Source organism: Anarhichas minor, unplaced genomic scaffold (genome assembly GCF_050575085.1).
Source record: "Anarhichas minor isolate MPS153535 unplaced genomic scaffold, ASM5057508v1 ptg000026l, whole genome shotgun sequence".
NCBI lineage: Eukaryota > Metazoa > Chordata > Actinopteri > Perciformes > Anarhichadidae > Anarhichas > Anarhichas minor.
The window spans coordinates 6,630,001-6,649,062 of NW_027466472.1; the positions used below are offsets into that span (position 1 = coordinate 6,630,001).

General features: G+C 38.6%; 1 protein-coding gene across 1 annotated transcript; it reads right to left on the reverse strand.

The window, feature by feature from the left end:
• Window positions 1-6,055: 6,055 nt before the first annotated feature.
• On the reverse strand, window positions 6,056-18,279 carry LOC142959312 (transmembrane protein 255B). Its single transcript, XM_076100559.1, has 9 exons — window positions 18,216-18,279; window positions 16,428-16,567; window positions 15,708-15,770; window positions 12,873-12,962; window positions 10,384-10,464; window positions 9,918-10,003; window positions 9,610-9,769; window positions 6,823-6,927; window positions 6,056-6,205 (listed from the first exon to the last, which is right to left on the reverse strand). The coding sequence occupies exons 1-9, from the start codon at window positions 18,277-18,279 to the stop codon at window positions 6,056-6,058; spliced, it is 939 nt and encodes a 312-aa protein (XP_075956674.1).
• Between the last annotated feature and the right edge of the window lie 783 nt (window positions 18,280-19,062).

The window sequence follows — 19,062 nt, forward strand, 5'->3', positions numbered from 1 at the left end:
GCCTAAAGTTTGTCAAAAGTTGTTTTTTGTTTGGACAAGGTTGGGGGGGGGGGGGATGACTCTGGACCAAATTTCAACAAAATGTAATAACAGCATAAAGTTATTGTTGTAAAAGCTTGCATGTCAACTCCATTGCTAGTTTGAATAAGCACCAGTTAACTAGCGGTTGATGTCTTTTGGCTGTGTGCTCATTTTCATATGAAGGTGAACATTGTTTTGGGGTTTAAATTTCATTTGCTTTGTCGCTGAGTTATGGTTTTTATCTGCTTTCAAAAAGGGATTTTTTTTTAATTTTTTTTTTCATTTGATTTCCCATGTCTCTAAAATAAAAACAGTCCCTGTCAAAATGTGGAAACGCCTGCAGTGGCCAGGAAGTAATTGACTTATTTACAGAAACAAGAAATCCAGGTTTATGCAAGAACAAAAATTTATTTCAGAGTCTGTAAATCAAGTTTACTCTCAAAGCATGCAACAATATTATATGTTTTTTTTCAAATACAGGAGTGAAAATTGCAAAACAATCTTTTCTTTCTGCCAATCAACTTACATCTGCTCTGTAGAGAGTCGTAGCTCAGAGCACGAAGACTTCATGGCATGTTGTTCTGAAAGCTTCTACCTGTCCGGCCGATCCTCACGTCTCCAGCTCATTTCTTCTGAATGTCTCCGTACTGCTTCGATACAATGTCTGTTATTTTTATACACATTAAATATTTTTATTTTACATAAAGTGGTCTTTTCTGTGTCCATTTGAAACAATTTACAGCAACAACACTTTGCCAATGCTTGAATTTTAAACTCCACAATTTTTATATTTCACGAGACAGGCCGCTTTATGAAAAGCGTGCGCTTTGTTGTGATGATTCTCTGCTGCATGACAATGAAGTTAGTCTCTGTGGAGGAATGCTAAAAATGATCTCATATGTAGTAATAAAGGAAAACTGATCTCATTATTCAAGTTTAAAAAAAACAATCCGTAACATTTGGTCAGTCATAATGCAGCGTGCAGTGACTTTTCATTCCTGCTTTCTCTGAATTCCTCCAACATAAACACATTCAGAGTTACACTCATCTGTTTTGAAAATGAGTAATTCAAAGATGTAGAAATGACTTTTCTTCAGCAACTGCTTTGAAATGAACCTGCTGCACTACGAAGCAAAAAATATCTGTGTACGCTGAATCTCAATGTATAGGAATATAAGCAACATTTTCCAGGTTTTATTGAAATTCAATAACCAGCTGTGACAATATTGGCCCGTAATCTTGAAGCTTTGTGTGGAATTAATTATACTTAATACTTTGAACTATAATTATTGTAAGCAGTAGTGGTTGGAGGGAAAAAGCTTGTCAATGTCTTTGTTCCCAGTTTTGGCTCTAGTGCAGGCTGATTGATTTTATTTATTGGATCTAGAAGACAAAACGAGTGATAACATGTTAAGTGTAAACATTTGCAACATGGTCCCCGACGTCGTACAACATGCACGTAAAATAACAGAAATGAAAAACTACAGAAAGCAACTTCAAAACCTACATCTACTAAAACATTGACAAAACCAATCAGTGCTTGAATAGTAGCAATAAAAGCACATTGTCTGCTTTACACTAACTTTGAAATTCTTTTTGCAAATAGGCTACCCATGTCAGACCATTTAATACTAAAAGCCTTTGTGTGTTCGCTTAACGCCGTCATCGAAGTACTGCACTCAATTTTCAATCACCTGCACCCAGAATGCACCTGTGACAGCAAATGTCACTGATTACGTCACTTAGAAGTCAGAGCTTGGATGCTGGTTTGCTCTTTGGTGTTGACAACAATCAGGGTCCTGTGAGGAGCAACTGGCAGCTATATGGTTCTGGCTGAGGTGTGTGTGACACAACACAGAAAGGTGACTGAACGTCGATGGCTCCTGAAGAGGTGAGCGTATAGGTGATGCGATAGCATCAGTTACATCAGAACTGGAGAGTATCTCATCGTTGGAAGAAGAGCAAAGAACGGCACTGAATGCTTCTCTCCATGGAAAAGATGTGTTTGCTGTTCTGCAGATTCGCGTCGATAAGAGTTTGATTAACAGATGGTTCATCCAATCATCATTTTTGAAAGTGCCTTTTCCAGGTTAACGTTGTCCAACACAAACATACTCTTCGTCCCGCATTTCGTTAGTTGATCTGCTCACTCTACAGCAGACTATTAAGTCTTAATGATTTAAAGCTGAAAAGAAGCTCAGACAAATATGTAGAGACATCTGCCTTAAGGCTCAACAGCACACAACATATTCCAGAAATGGAGCTTGTTTTGTCTATACCTGTCGACTTTGATACAAATGAGTTTCTGATGTCGGTGTTTTTTTGATTCGCTGAGTTCACATGACCTTAAAATACATAACAAGTCATGTTTTTTTTATGTCTCAAATTGATTGACAGAGGTTTTGAAAAGGAGTAACTCAACAGGACAGAGGGTGGGGTTTGTTGGTGTTGGAGATGGAGATAAAACATCAGCACAGTATGTGCAGGCTTCAGCGGGCCCCCTACAGCTTGTTTGACATCTGTGAATTGAAGTGTTGTGGATGGAAGGGATCAAAGCTCCAATATCCACACCTCACCTTACTTTGTCTATTTGCATTTCGTTTCATTTAATCCCATTTAAATTTATTTTGTTTCCCACCTCGTACTCTCTGAAACATTGTTTTAATACATTGTCATGCCTAATGCGATGACTTTCGGTCTCTTCTCTATTATTAAAAGAGATGCCGCACAAATAAACCTTCCTCATAAACTGAGTCTTTCCTTCAGGGAGACTCCTGGTTGAGGTCCGACCCAACCATAACGTTATTACACGGAGCCTCTTTCTTCCTATGGTGTTTCTTGCCTCCTGTCTAAAAGGAACATTTCAACATTTTGGAAAAATATGCTTATTCACTTTCTTAACAAGAGTTGAATGCGCAGACTGATACCACTTTCCACGTCTGTGTAGTTAAGTATGAAGCTAGGCTGCAATTAGCAGCTGTGCTAGCATAAAGACTGGAAACGGGGATAAACAGCTAGCCAGGGAACACAGTTATGAAAGTCTCTATGACAGGAAAATATTGCAAATGTAGTCTGATACCACAGCATGAGATGTCATCATGTTACAAGAGTACAAAGCTCTGTCTGTGAAGGAAAACAGACGCTCAAAAATGTACAGAAGAAGATTAATGAAGCCTACTGAGGCGTGCTGGTTTTGATCCCTGAAACATGCAGTGCTCACTGTGTACCGATGCATGTGCTTCTACTGCTTGTTCATGAACTTCCTGTCCCCTGTTCCCTGCAGCTACCTGACTTAAAGGGTCAACAAATCAAAGCCAAACCTATACTTTCCCTCCTACCTATAGAAGGGAATGCAGGTCGTTTAGATTTTATGTGGGCAGGTTTTGAGACACCTGCCAGTGGATCTTCTGCCTCTACCCAAAAAAAATGAAGGTAAGATCTTGTTTGTGTCACATTAAATACAAATAGAGATGTAAACCTCAGTGGAGCCCTGTTGCTGCCTTGAGATCATCATCTTCACAGCAGTCTGGCAACATCACAGTCCTCCTTTACTTTCATACTGTGCCCTCTGACCCTCTTCATCCTATAGGACTGCTGTGTCAGTCCATAGAGTCTCAGCACTGCTTTGACTCCCTCTGGTTTTCTCTGTTTAAATTTGAAGCTAAGCTCCATGTCCTCCTTTATCCATTACTCAGTTGAGATGAGATGAATGTGGCCCACTGGTTGAGTCTTTCTTGTAAAGTATGTGGCGGTACTGATTCCCCAGAGTTCACAGGCAGGGAAGAGGCCTGAGAACCTGTACCTCACCACAGAAACAATTAGAAACACATCTCACAGGGGTCTTCCCAATGAAAATGCCTCTGATAATGAGGGAATGTGTATGAAGGGGCTTTCAATGAAAATAAACCAACAAAAGAAAAATAAAGCCTGCAGGTTATTGTTAGTCAAACACAGAGTCTTGCACTAACAGCACTACGGTCTGCCCTGATGCAGGTAACCGAGAGGAAAGGTGTTCTTTAATATTCATACCAGTTTGGTTTCAGAATGCTTAAAATCATCCTCAATCAGAAAAGTTGAGACAGCAGAGAAGTCTCTTAACAGGCCTAAAGACCAGCGTTCCTGGCTGTCAACATCTGCTGAAATGAGTTCTGTATTAAGTTAATGAAGGATCAGAATATCCTGAGGGTTTGGCTCCCATCTTAAGGTCTAAAGAAAGGGCGTCGTCACACCTGCTTGGCCAAGAGGGGAAACGCACCAAGCTGCTCTCAATAGTTAATTAGGAGCTATTCCTCACACAGTGCACAGCAGGTGATCTGAATAACCCTCCAATCAACTCAAGGGAGTTCAGCTAAAATTAAACTTAAATGTCAGATGTGACAGAGTTTAAATCGTGTGGCCATGGTTCTCTGGCTCTGCTCCTTAGTTTGATTCCACTGTGGGATCATTACACTTGAAATGTACAGATTATTGCCAATTACTGTGTAGATTTCACTGATATGACTTAGTTTGGTATGGACTGGGTTCAAAACTGTTTCAATTTTACTGCACAGCACAGTTCCCTTTCCTCTTGGTTGTTTTCTTTGCGTGCACACGAAAGAGAGAGGCCGAATATCAAACCACAGATTCAGATCTAAATCGGTGACGATACTGAAGGGGATTCTGAAGGACCAGACAGAGGCATTAGTCAAGCGGAAAAGGAAATACTTTATTAGTCCTTCTTGGGGAAATTCAAGATAGAGCTACTGCCATCACCCCAACCACAGATTATTATGGAGGCTTGTGGTTTTTAATTGTCTAATTTTTCTCTAGTGCTGCGGTGTTGTTTTTATTTGAAGTGTGGGTTTTGGTTTATGATATCTTTTTCACTGGTAAAATACTCCCAGTGGGTGGTTGGCTTAGAAAATATGAAAATGTACAATAAAATATGATAAATAAACAAACAAATTAACAACAGAGCCAATTCAATTGTTCAGTTTTCTTATTCTTGTATTTTATACCCATATTATTCTATTTTTTTTAGATTGTATTTGAATGTCCTTTTAAAATGTGTCTCCTTTGCACTTCATCTCAATGCTTTTGATGTTTCATGTAAAGTGCTTTGAATTGCCTCGTTGGTGAAATGTGCTAATTAAATAAACTTGTCTTGCCTAAATTTGATGCTGTTAACATCACTTTGAGTTGAAGTCAACCAAACATTAATTCCAGGTGTATATAATCAAAGTCATTCAATAATTGACTTCGGTGGGACTTTGGTGCAGCGAAGAACTAGTTCAACGCCAAGACTATCCGTCTGATCACCGAAGTGGATGATCTTGTCGTTAACGGTTTTTTGATTGTCAACAAATTTAGGCAACCGGACAGCCAGCTGAATCCATGATAAGTGTGACGGTAAATTTCATGTTCGTGATCAAAACAAATTTTTCTCTGACTAAAATGTCAACAAGCTCTTTATACACCTACTTTCATTTTATGTACAGAACCACATATGACTTAAAGAACCAAGACCAATCTGTTGTTTTAATTTATTTATTTAATCAATTTAACCTGTAAAAAAAAAACATTTTTAGATCCAACTTTAGTTACACTTGCCTCATTTCAGTTTAGTGGCAGCACATTCAGCCACTGAGTGCTATGCTAATTTAAATATACTTTAAATGATACATTTCATTTATGTTCACGAGGTTTACACTCGGAAATGGTTTAACTGATGTTTGCGAAAGTTAAAGTTTGAGTTATAGCATGTACAACCTCTTATGCACATGCAGTCGACACATTTATATTATGTAACATTTCATATACACACATTAAACAACTTAAGATATTTATGTTTTTGAGCAAAATGCATTAAGATATGTTATAATATTTGCAAACAAATGAAACATCCACCTTTGGACTTTTGGAAAACAAAATCTGCATTCAGACCAACAGATGTTTCTTTTACTGTTCCTCCAGTCCTCACAACAACATCAACAAGGATAACAAAACATCTGTTTATCCGTTTCCGCATTCATGTTATGGTGATGTTTGGTGATGCTCATACAGAGTTGCCGTGGACCCTGTAAGGCGACAGGCTGGTCAGGGGGGCAAAGGGAGGAGGGTTGGACTCGGTGTGAGGAGTCGGCGATGAAGGGAAACTCTGTGAGGCAGCTGTCCCTTCTGCTGCAGGGAAATACATCGTGGCTCCCTGGATGAGCAGGAAAGGACAAAGGAAACAAAGAAAGACGTTGACCACAGACCTCAAGTCAGACGTCTTTGAGTTAACTAAAAACTGCAATTTGCGATAATTCACAACAACTGTAACTAGTGATTTCTCCGACAAAAAGCTAAGTTAAAACATAGTCCTTGTGTTTGCCACTAATCAAACATGAATGGATGAATTTATCTATTTCTTATAATTTGCCTATAATTTAAAAAAACTCCTGACTCAACAAGTTCACAAGCTTTTTAGCAACAGCACAACAGTCTTTTTACACAATTTCATTTTGTGGAAAAATGCTGATATCACCCCCCCTAATTACTGTAAAGGCAAACAAAAGTTTTAACTTCCATTCATTGTGTCTCACCTAAACAAAATAGTAGAGCGGCGGCCATTTTTATGTGTACTGTTGGAGGTTTGGGTCATTTGCGACTAAGATGGCTAGACTTGTGAAGACAGAGAGATCAAAAGTGGAGACAAACTAGACCACACACATGCATGTGTTTGTAACAATATCATTTGCTGGTGTGTGTGTGTGTGTGTGTGTGTGTGTGTGTGTGTGTGTGTGTGTGTGTGTGTGTGTGTGTGTGTTGACCCACACTGACCGGGTGGAGCTGGTGAACTCTGTGTGTGTTGGCGTCTGTCAGCAGAGGAGCTGTCGGAGAAGATGCTGTGCTCTCAGAGGGATCGATCACAGGGCTGCTACTCCTCTGACACACACACACACACACACACACACACACACACAATGTTATTAAAAGTAGGCTGCAATGTGCTCTGGTGTACAATAAAATAAAATTAAACAGCCATTACAGATTAAATGATAAAGATGATTCAGAGCTAGAAGCAGTCTCTGATTACATCATTGTTTTGGTCAAGATCATGGAGAATCTGCACCCACTGAACAAATCTCTATTGTTCCTGTATAGTGATGCTTCGTCCTGTCGTAGAGCATATAGCCTCCATAGTAGTGATAATAACAAAGAAACAACATACAAACAAAGCAACATGGAGTGAAGTACATCACAAATGGCACATATTACACAAAATACACAACCTGTGATAAGAACAAGCGACACATTGCACGACCCTTCATCACAAACGAACCACGGAACAGGTCCTAGTGACATTTAAACATACTATTAGGTGCACTTGTCCCTCACTGGTGCACAGTGAGTGACAAGCAGTCGTATTGGCTCACAGGGATACAGCACACATTGTTCCCTTCAAAACCTTTTGATACATTTGTCCCTCAGGGTTGTTCTAATCTCTACGTGGGTGGTATGTCTGTTAAATCAAAGGCTGAAAATCTATAAACTTTAGTTTCCCTGTCTTTGATATAATCTATTGTACACAGATAGGGGGGGAAAGCATATAAAACATCTGCAATCTGTAAATATTATTAATGTAAAGAAACATAATCATCTCATAGGTATGTAACAAGCGATCAATTTGTCTAATCTGCAGATCTTGACTCTGATATTAAGCCTTGCACAGCACAGGAAAATGTATTGACTGGGGTTGTTTCTCAAAGCAGATTTTTAAGCACGCTACATCCACGAATCCCAACATAGGACTTTATTCAATGTCGAGGATCCTTCATATTCTACCGAGGACGGAGTTCTTCTTTCAGAGGATTTTCAAGGATGCACGTGTGTCTCATCAGCGCAATTATATGCGTGAAATGCCTTTCCCGTCCAATGGTTTGGAAACAATGAAAATACACAAACAGAATTTCTGTTATTTCAGCTCAGCAGTCCCCCAAAATATATTTCTGATATGTTTTTAATTAGTTTATATTATTTTGAGGAATACAAAAACATTCCTACTAGAATGCTAGGAAGGAGTCTTGACTGTAGGACCTGACTTGGAAGAACACGTCCTACCAAGGAAGCATCCTTGATTTTGAGAAACACCCAGTATGTAAACACCATACACAGAAAAAGTAAAGGATGTGGAATGTGGGAGAGATATTTAAGTGATCAATGATGAACTTAATCATATTAGATTTAAAACATGAGAAAGAAAATCTCAATACATTCCTTCAAAGATAACTATGACCAGATAATGTTATTTACAAGAAGAATACTTTGTGCATGATAAAGTAGAATAATAGTAGTTTTGGCAGAATGCAGTGATGGATGACAGCAGAATCGAAGTGCTGTGTGGTCTATTAGCTATAAACTGCTGCAGCATTCGTATCACTCAGGACCGATAAGCTGAATCTCTGACAACGTATAAGAACATTCTCTGGTGTTTCAGTATAGGCAGGGTTGGTGGAGGCAACTTTCAATGTGCAACACCCGCAAAAATGATTTGAATGATTAATGGATTTTCTCTTCCCTCTGTTCTCTGACCAATAAGACACCCAGACTGCTTTACATTTAATTAGGAAGAACCAGTAAACAGAGACAATGACCCTTTCAATAGTATGTATGTATTACCAGATTTAATTTTTAGATTAATTGCCTCAAAACTGTCTTAATTGATCATTTGAAATCAAACACCACATATCTCATAGAGTGGAAAGCTCCGTTTTCCTCTGTTTCACCTCTTTTCTCCATCTGTTATCTGAGGAATAACATTCAAGCTCTTAGCTGATACTAAATACACAGTAAAGTAGCCTGGAACCCCCTGCTACCAAATATGTGGTTTACTATCTACGATCTACTAAATGGCTCACTATGCTAAAAGATGCAGTCAGATTAGGGTGAAGCAATTGTTTTTTTTACAGATAAATAAAGTTGAGGGATATGCTGTAAACCTGAATACTTAAAGTAAAAGCTCTTATATTGCTGTGTCTCCACCTCTGAACTCTGAACTCCAGGCCTCTCAAGAACCCATTTCATCAGCTCATCCTTTAAGTTGTGGTTGGATGGTATCAATCTTCACTGCCATGGCAGAGTTTGAGCATTTGATCCATTTGCCATTTGACTGTCACTTCCTAAATCTAATCCTCGGTTCACACCGTGCAGAGTTCACTCTGACTGACAGTTGATCTGTGAGTTCTCATTCAGGAAGTATTAATTGTTGCCTTTTCTTACTTCTAAATCTGTCATGTGAAAGACAACAACATTGCAGAACAGGAAGGATGCTGCATAGAGGAAATAAGCCCTCACCAATTCTGGAGTGACCTCAGCATAAAGCTGCGTTCAGGCTAAACTGCAAAGTGAAAATCAACACGATCACATATGAAACAGATTCTGTCTTGTCTACTGCTCAAGTTTGTTTGTGCAGCGTAAAAGTTTAACCATATACTTTTATGCAGATAAAATCCCCTTTGCCTCAGAGCCTCTGAGTGGGAGCTATTTGCTGTTAATCAAGTACCAAATGTAGCCCGTCCACACAATATCGGACCTTTATAAATGTGTGTCTGAGTTTGTGGGTCTCACCAGGTCTTTGATGCTGCCCAGCACCGCTGTAGTGAGGATGCCTATGAAGAAGGCAACGAGGTTCAATCCGGCGAGGGTCCAAATTAAAATGTACAGAGTGAAAACTTCCTCGCAGCTTTGTACTCCAACAAACTCGTAGTAGTTGCTGAGGTAGCCTCCGCTGCAGAACAAAACAACAGCTCCGTTCAGTACTAATGATTTTTAATTTGTTGGGCAGGAACATTAATTAAAGACAAGACAACTCTTGTGATGACACGGCAGCGGTAACAATATACTGGGACAATATCGTTGTAATGTCATTGTCTCACTTGGCGCAGTCGTACAGGTCGCAGCAGTAGCAGGTCCCACTTCTTACTGTCATGCTACAAGACTCCTTCGGACTCCAACACGACACCTGAAAGAGATACGCAAGTTCAAAATGTGTCACTGTTTACCTGCAAATACAGACAAGCAGACAAGCCTCGACACACTTTTTCTTAAAGACGTATTAACATTTCTTTTTACAATTAACACTGCAGGCACTTGCAAATGACAAGGTAGTAAAACATGTAAAATTATATGTTTTTCTTTTTAGAAAATGAACCAAAACCTTGACATGACGAAGATCTTGGGTAGATAATAATGAGAATAAATTTAAATCATACCCTCTAAACAAGATATTTAGTCAATGCTGATCCATAGAGGAAACCATACAGGGCATCTTTGGATGGATGAGAAAAACAACACTCAATGGAAAGGCTATTGACTGATCCAGGACAGCACATCTTTACTCACAGAGGTGTAGAAGTTCTCATAGATGTAGCTGCCGCCGCTGCTGTAATACTGGCATCTCTGTGCTTTCAGTGGACGCATGTCCTGGCAAAAAAGTTAATATATGAAGATATATAACCCACAGGATGTCAAACCAACACCAATCCATCTTTATTGAGGATAAAAACAAGATATTTAAAAAAACAATCTCATGCGAGAGAATCCAGATGTCCGTGAAAACACATTAGAATTGAAACTGTGTTGAGTTTTACAGTCTGTGATCAATTTCCAAAACTCACTCGGCCGACATTGAACAAAATTTAGTTTATGACTCTTTTAAATTTCGGTTAAAACTCTTTTTAACCGAAAGTGTTTTCTCTAGTCAAATTCCCAGAACTCCTGGGTGGCTTTTTGGTTTTGGTTTGGTTCATTGGCAACAAATGTTTTATGAAACACAACATATCAGACTTTGAACGATAAAGCCCTGGACTTAACTTCCATCACTGTCCCTGTTGTGCAAGGTGTTTAAATTTGAAGTTGAGGAAAACTTTTCTCACTGTGAAATAAAACACAACACAGGTGGAAATATGCAGTTTTTGCATTGATTAAAACTACAGTTGGTAACTTTAAAGGTCCAGTGTGTAGGATGTGTTCCATTTCTGATAATAGATCCCCTTAAATGCTGAACGCTGTTCCTTTAATAAAGATAACTTTTCTCATATTTGCTCAAACTGTCACTTTATCCTCATAGTAGTACACAAGTAGTGCTCCTAATGACATTTGCACGATTGTTAAAACAGTCAAGCCAAAACCAAGCGCTGTGGACCGACCAGAGAAAGAAATCTCACTTTACAGCTAAACAAAACAATAAAATATGTTTCTGAAAAACGTAACAAAATCTTGACTAATTCCGTTATTGTCTCTATTGCATCATTTTGTTATGGGACCCCCTTAAAATGTAATCAGCATACATCAGAAGGAGTTTACGTTAATAAAACATTTAATGAATAATAAACTAAGCTTTAAGCGGAAGTTCAGTCAGAAAGACTCTCTTTACATTCCTTTTCATTCATAAGCTCTCAGTCTCTCTCTCTCCCTGTGATTACTCTTATCAGCCGATTGTGGCCGTTCACTATAAATTAACCAACTCTCTGCTGCTGTCAGTTCAGCACAATCGGATGCGACCCTCCTCCACACCGGTCACCTCCGGTCGGCATCACAGTTATGCTCCTCATTCATCATCGGATTGCAGCGACTCCCTTCATCAGCGTGTGGACTCCAGGGGGATTGTGTCTTATCTGACCTCAGCACCACCACCCCTCTATTATCCTACTTCAGGATGGAGTCCACTCGCCAAAGACTTTGCACTATTCAGATTTTATGCATGTGTATAAATAATTATTGTTAAATTCGAACGAAGTCTCTCCTGATTTAAACACATTTTGATCCAACGTTTCTTGAAATCTTCATGTGTACCGTATGGTATAAAAAGGAAAAAAATGATATACCAACCTTATCTGGTTTCAAATAAGTTAAAAAAAGGTTGACATCTCTTGTACATTATAATTTACTACAATGTTAATAGACTCAGTGAAAGATTCATGAAGCGACCTTCAACACATTAAAGCACGGTGACATGAATTACAGCAACTTTGAGAATTTATTCCCAAAGCACTCATAACTCTTCTTTATACTGTTGGCACAACATTGCGATAATTAAACATTATATGTCATTCTTCAAACAGAAAGCACTGATGCCATTTATAGCTTTAATAAATCAATGTGTCTTTTCTACGATACACTGCATGCACTTCTAGTTCCTGAACCATTGGTACTTTCCAACGTCATGTCATGAGGTTATATTTTCAAGGACTAAGCTCTGTATGATTGTAGTGCCATCATACTGTCGTAACAGTTTGGTAAAAATAAAAATGAAAACGTGTTGTATTGTTTTGTATTCACCATATTTTGACCATTTCAACAACTGTCTGCCATCATCGTGTTTGAAAATGGAGGTAATTTTACCTTGAGCTGATGTCACTGTGCAACGCGTCGAGGGCTGATCCAAGAAGATCATTCATTGCCCTGAAGAAGACTATCATGTCGAAACGTTGGTCAATTCTGAAATGTTTTTTGAATTGTGACTTCGAGTGTGCGACTATTTTTCTTTACACTGATCCAAGAAGAACCCACCAATCAGAAAACGGAAGCAGCAACAACTAAGGTCAACGAGTGGTTACAGTACATGAGGTATAACCTCATGTACTCTCTACTTCACAACCTCTACTTCATGTGGTGTGAAAACAAAAAAACAAAGCTGGCCCATGCTATAAAGGCTGAGCAAACTCATTTCATGAACAAAATGGGGCCAATATTGCCAACAAAGTGCGGTCCAAGAGGCTCACAGTCAACCAGCACATAGGTTTGTTATTACTTCATAGCCTTCTACTGCTTTGTGGCATCACTCAGTCATATCGGGTGTCACAGTATACGCACGCAAGTGCATAACTCACCATGGTTAGGACAATACAGACGCCATCGATCACCAGGCACAGAAAAGAGGTGATGATCCCGAAACTGAGGAATACGATCGCAGCCGTCAGCTGGAGGAGGAACAAAGAAAAAACAAAAAGCATAAATGAAAGACTTTCCATACAAAGACGAATAACTCGTTTTATTTGAGGGTAATCGGAGCACAATTTGACAAGAATGCAGATTATAGCTGATTATTTCTTTCCAACAGACATAAAGGTGTGAAGGTATTTGGATTCAGGCAGTTTGCTCAAAATGTAGCTTTAAAGGGTTTCTGTTGTTTTTTTGCAGCATTTATTCACTGTTTTACTGAAGAGAATATTGCTTTGATCTTTAAAATGTATTATGTTTAAAGCTTGTGCTCCCCCCTAAAAACGACAAAGATGTATTTGAACTAGAAGGGCGGTCGGAGAGCGCAAACCTCCACCAAGACCAAACAACCCGTCTCACAATGGTAACGAAAATGAACAAAATATTTGTGAATTGTATCCGATCCAAAATGTAATAGGTTCTTCCCTGGCTCATGCTTCACCCTTTCACCACCCCTGTGCTTGCCTCCCTACACTGTCTCCCTGTTAGTTTTCAAATTTATTTTAAAATGTTCTTACATTTAAGGCCTCAAACAGCCTGGCCCATGAACACATTTCTGATTTATTGACCTGGTATGAGCCCTCTCCTCCAATAAAATCCGTGATGGAGCCCTGCCGGTTACTCCCAGGTCACGGTTTGTGGCAAAGGGTCATCAGGCTTTTGCTATTTGAGCAACCACATTATGAACTCAGACACACAGCGTCTCCAGCTTCTTTTAAATCTCGCATTAAAACGTTTCTATTTGTGAAAGCTATTGGAAATGTTTGATATACGTTATTATTTACACTATTCTTATTCCTATTTTTCTGATCTAATTCATTGTATTGTCTTTACTTCCTCTGTGCTCATGTCCTTTATCCTTTTTCTCAGTTTATTTTCCTTGTTTGGTTTTATTGTCTTTAGTCCTAGAGATACACGCTGCTGAGGGCCTGATATCAGAACAGCAATAGGATAGTCCTCTTTGTTTAACCTCTGACTCTTCCTAATCATAATGTTATTCCTGCCTATGGGAGCAAAAAAAAACAAGAGATATGTGTAAGCACTCTGTAGCTGCAGACTGGGGAAAGCCTAAACAGACTCATTGTATCTTACACTCATTAATGCGCTTCATTAATCACAATCTCAATATATCACATCTTGGAAAAATAAAAAATCTGTGGAATAAATTGAGTATGAAAAATTTGAAATTTCACTTTCAAACATTATTTTGCACTGAATCGATTTCCTTCCACACAGTGAGGCATACAATGTATTAATTCAACACAGGTATCGGATCAGTACTCAGTATCGGCCTATACCCAAAGCCCAGGAATCGCTGTCAGTATTGGGACTGAAAAACTCGGATCGATGCATCCCTAGTATTTTGTATTTTATACTTGGAATTAGTTTTGTCCACTTTGTAGAAATCTATAATTTTGAACTGTGGATCAGTGCCAACATAAGCTGGAAAAGGTATGTGTGATATACATAACATGTATAAATATTTGACCCTGACATGACATCTGATACGTGGAGGAAGAGGTAATTAACTTCTGGACAGTTTATTGAGAGGGAACAGTTCAGGCACACGCCCTTACTAGAGCAACATACATGGTTCTTTGTTAAACAAATCAAATTACCTAACAGCCATACATTAGTTTACCGCTGTCATATATGCACTTTTGTTACAGTACCACTTTAAATAGTTTTACTATGTAAAATGTCCGCTGTTAGAAGAATACCAAAAATATATTCTGTCAGTGGTGAGCAGGTGAGAGTGATCAGCTGCTTTATACATTTACAAAGATTGAATTAACATTAGGAAAAGTTTCCTTATCTAGAGCTGCATTTTAAACCAACTTTTAACAGGTTTTGATTAAATAATGATGCCTCTCTATATATGACCCACATGAGTAAGAGAGAACATCAGCGAGAAGATTAAGATATTTCTATAAAGTTGTTCTTAATGGCACGAGGTCCGGAAAAATCAGACGAAATCTTGCTTGATCACCAGAAACTCCTTCAGCTCCGACTCCAGTGGGCAGAAACCAGCCAGCAGCGGACTGACCCTAATGCTGCCTAATGTATGTTTCCCTGGGTCAACAAAAAAATGACCCACCTTCAGCCTACTGATGTTTTACTCCTTAAAGCCTTCACCCCTAAAATTTGCAGACAGACAGTTTTCGTGACTTTAAACATTGATATCTCCACAGTGGCTGAATGGATTTCTACCTTTCAGGCTACGTTTGAAATGTCCATCTCCCTTCGTTCTTTTGCTATTTTAACTGCAAAAGTAGCCCTTACCGATCTCTTACAATGAGGACACTGGGAACTCAGGGATGGCTCCCTAATTTTAGTCTAAACACCAAAAGCATCTGGCTTCCACTCAGTGAGGCAATCTTAGAATGTGGCAGTCGTAATTGGAGCTTTTTTGCTGTAACCAGTAACCCCTCAAAATAATGAAGTTCGTAATGTTGAGTGGGAAGTAACTGCCAAACAGGATTAATAGTTTTGTCTCCCACAAAAGTCTGGCCATTTAAAAAAGTCTGAGAAGATGAAAAAGAGAATTGCATCCTCCTCCTTGATATAATTCAAAAGTCTTGGTACTTGCAGAGCGGCACTGCTGGTCGCCATGCTAACACACATACTCTTGGCCAAAACACATTACTTTGGGAGGTTGGGGCTGGATGTGCACAGGGAAAACATAAGGAAGAATTATGACAGAGGATGTAAGTGTGAGAACATACCAGCTGTTTGCGGTTTTCTTCCAGGAGGAGTCCCAAAAGTCCCAGGAATGATCCAAGGGTGAGCTGTAAAGAAGATGTGTTGTGTAAAATAAAGAAATATGATTCATTTTCATAAGGATTTTAACCCTTTGTTTTGATGTAGTTCTCTTCCAAGGAAATAACAAGATATTAGCACTTAACAGCTATACAAATGCTTATTGTGGTACAATTTCAAAAACATACATTACATTTTATGTTACATACTGTTGAAAAGGGTGGTCGAAAGATATATAACAAATCAGTGACAGCATGGCCCAAATATCCCCATAGACATATCCAGAAACTGATTCTGGTGGATACAATTTGGGACAATTTACAATTCACTTCCCATTATGTTCTTCCAGTTTCAAAAAAAGGAAGAAAACTTGAATGTCAGCCATTGAAGGAAGAGGCCATGTGGATGTCTAACTGAAGCACAGAGCTGTCAATCATTCATTTCACAGTCCAACTAATATTATTTCTGTCTAAAGACTAGCAAGCAAAACATTTGGCCGGTGCTGTGAGACTAAAGTTGAAATTCCATAATGTAAATCGCATGTTGCAGGATGTTTTGGGATGTTTTTATTAAACTCCCACCTCATTTACTGGTAGCTGCAAAGTTCAAACCCAATCTGTGATCTTAGTGTATCTCACTGAATAAACCATGACGGGGAATCATCGAGAGACAAATTAACAACTTACAATAACTCCAGAGGTGTAGCCAGTCACATTCAGGCTCTCTGTTCGAGTCGTTGTGTAGACTCCCAGCACCACCAACAGCAGGGAGAGACTGAGCATGCCCAGTACCAGCCACAGGGCTCTCCTGACCCTCACCATCATCTCTGCCACCCACAAAGGAGAGAGAGACACGCGTTATATGGCACAGTGCTCGGTAAATAAGGTCCAATGAACAAGACTTGGCAGCTTCCTACCTGCATATTTTTAGTTTGATGTCAACGGTCGACAAGACAAACCTAATTTAGTTTGATTTAATTTAATTTAACTTAATTAAATTCAAAAAACTGTGATCCAAACCCTATGTCTCCGTCTTGTTCACTTCAAATGGCATGAATGTTTACGACCCAGCATATTAGAGCAAAGCAGTGTAACTAATGATATTGGTCAAATGCATCTAACAAACAAACTCCAACTTTTAACCCTCAGGCTTTTTAAATCCCAATTTTTGTTTCTGTCTCGCGTAGATTAAAGACAGGATTCATTAGTCCCTATGTGTATTTTTTTACATTTACATCAAAGCTTTAATAACAGTGAAAAAGCCACAACGTCAACATACTTGCTGTAGAATATACACTGAAAAACATTGCAAAAATAGCATTTATTTACCTCAATTGGAAATGATTCTAAGGAAGTGGCAGCCCTAGAGCTGGTGCAGTAATCCTCATTTTAGAATAACTAATTGAGGAAAAAACGTCAAAGTGTACTTCTCTATGTGGAGGAATATTGCTCAAATATTCTAGTAGTACTGTAAAAGATTAAATGCCAAAATGTACAATAGCCTCACTATTTCCTCAATATTGAAGCTGAAAGAGACTCTTTGGTCATATAACAGTCAAACCAAATCCAACCTTCTAACACACAGTCCTATGATTATTACGTTTCTATAAGGAAATTACAAATTTAAATAAAAACAGTACAACCCTCTGTCAGCTAATTATGAACACGTTCACTAGGCTGCACACCATCTAAGCATGTTATTGTGAAACTATTCAGCACTCTGAGGTAACATACTGAGATGCACACATGAAACAGACTACACAATTAATGATGACACCATTGAGCTTTTATAATGAACTTAAAGTGGGTGCCTCATGTCATAAAATACATTTGTTTGCATAGAATATAAAATGTGTCATCAGCCTCTTTGATTATTAGTTTATAAGTTTAAAAATAGGTGTATAAATAACAAAGGTTTATACGTTTCTTTAGGAACACCACCATGTAAAAACAACTCTGTTACTATAGCTACAAGTACCACATTAAAAATATGACTTAGGTAAAGTTGCTTATTAGCAACAATTCAAAGTACCTAAAGTAAAAGTAGTCATTATGCAAAAAGTCTAATTTCAGCTAAATATATAATATGATACTGGGTTACAATTAGCGATGCATTTATATAAACATCCGTAATGTTGTTGCTGGTAAGGGTGGGGATAATTTCAGCTACTTTATAAACTACTACAACAATATATGAATATCTATTAGTTGATTTCTATCTTGTATAATAAATCTAAATCTGCAAAGCTCTCAGACAAATGTAGTGGAATAAAAAGTACAACATTTGCCTCTGATATGTATTGTAGAAGTATAAAGGTTGTACATAAATACAGTACAGAATAAACGTAGCTCATAATTATGGTAATTAAGGTAACACATAATATGCAGCTGCCAGTGTAACTGTCTCATGTACCTAACCACATCAACCTTGTATTTTATTATATATAATATAATAATATAGATATAATTAATTACCTGTTGCTGGGCTCTTTGGCTCTGGTTTTCCCCGGCTCGTCGCTCCCTGGATCCTTGCAGTCATGACAGGTCCACTCTCAAGTCTGGGTCCAGTTCAGGTTTCAGTTCAGGCTTACAAAGCTTCTCTCAAAGCTTCCAGAGGAGCACGGGTATCTACTGTTTGGATGTCAACTTCACTGTAGCTCTGTGCAGCACAGTCTGTGTGCATAATGCTCAGGCCTGTGCTGCATTCAAGGACGGTCGGAAACGTAAGTGACTACTGCTGTCAAAATACTCCTTACAATTCAAGATGCAATTATAAGCGTTCTTTTCAAATTATAAACATTTAAACCTGTGATTATAAATCAGGGAAACACCACATACATTGGTCGTGGGCTGAATGAGCTGCTACAGCAGATTGAGAAGGAGAATGTGTGCATGGCAAGTGAACACATCTCCCGTTTAAAAACAGATGTTGATCAGTGGAAGTTGCCTTTGGCTGGATTGAGGGACAGTAGGAAGAAGAAGAAAAAAGCTGGGCCCCACTTGACATTCTCTCTACGAAATGTTATTCAATGCTACAGTTCTCGTTGCTCATATGTGCGGTATTTATTTAAACCTGTTAATTTGGAAATATACAACATGAAAGCACAGACGTGAAATAATAAAAACTTTAAACCAGAGTTTTTAGGTTCCAGGGCCTCAAGATCGCTTACAGAAGCAGCAGCAATGTTCAACGCCCCCGTCTTGTCAATTTACTTTTTGGTGCATATTCCCAAACAAATTTTCTATTTCATTAGCACAAACCAGATGACCGAAATGAGCATTTTGGGCCACTTGAGAACTGGAGCCTCAGGACAGTTGCCTG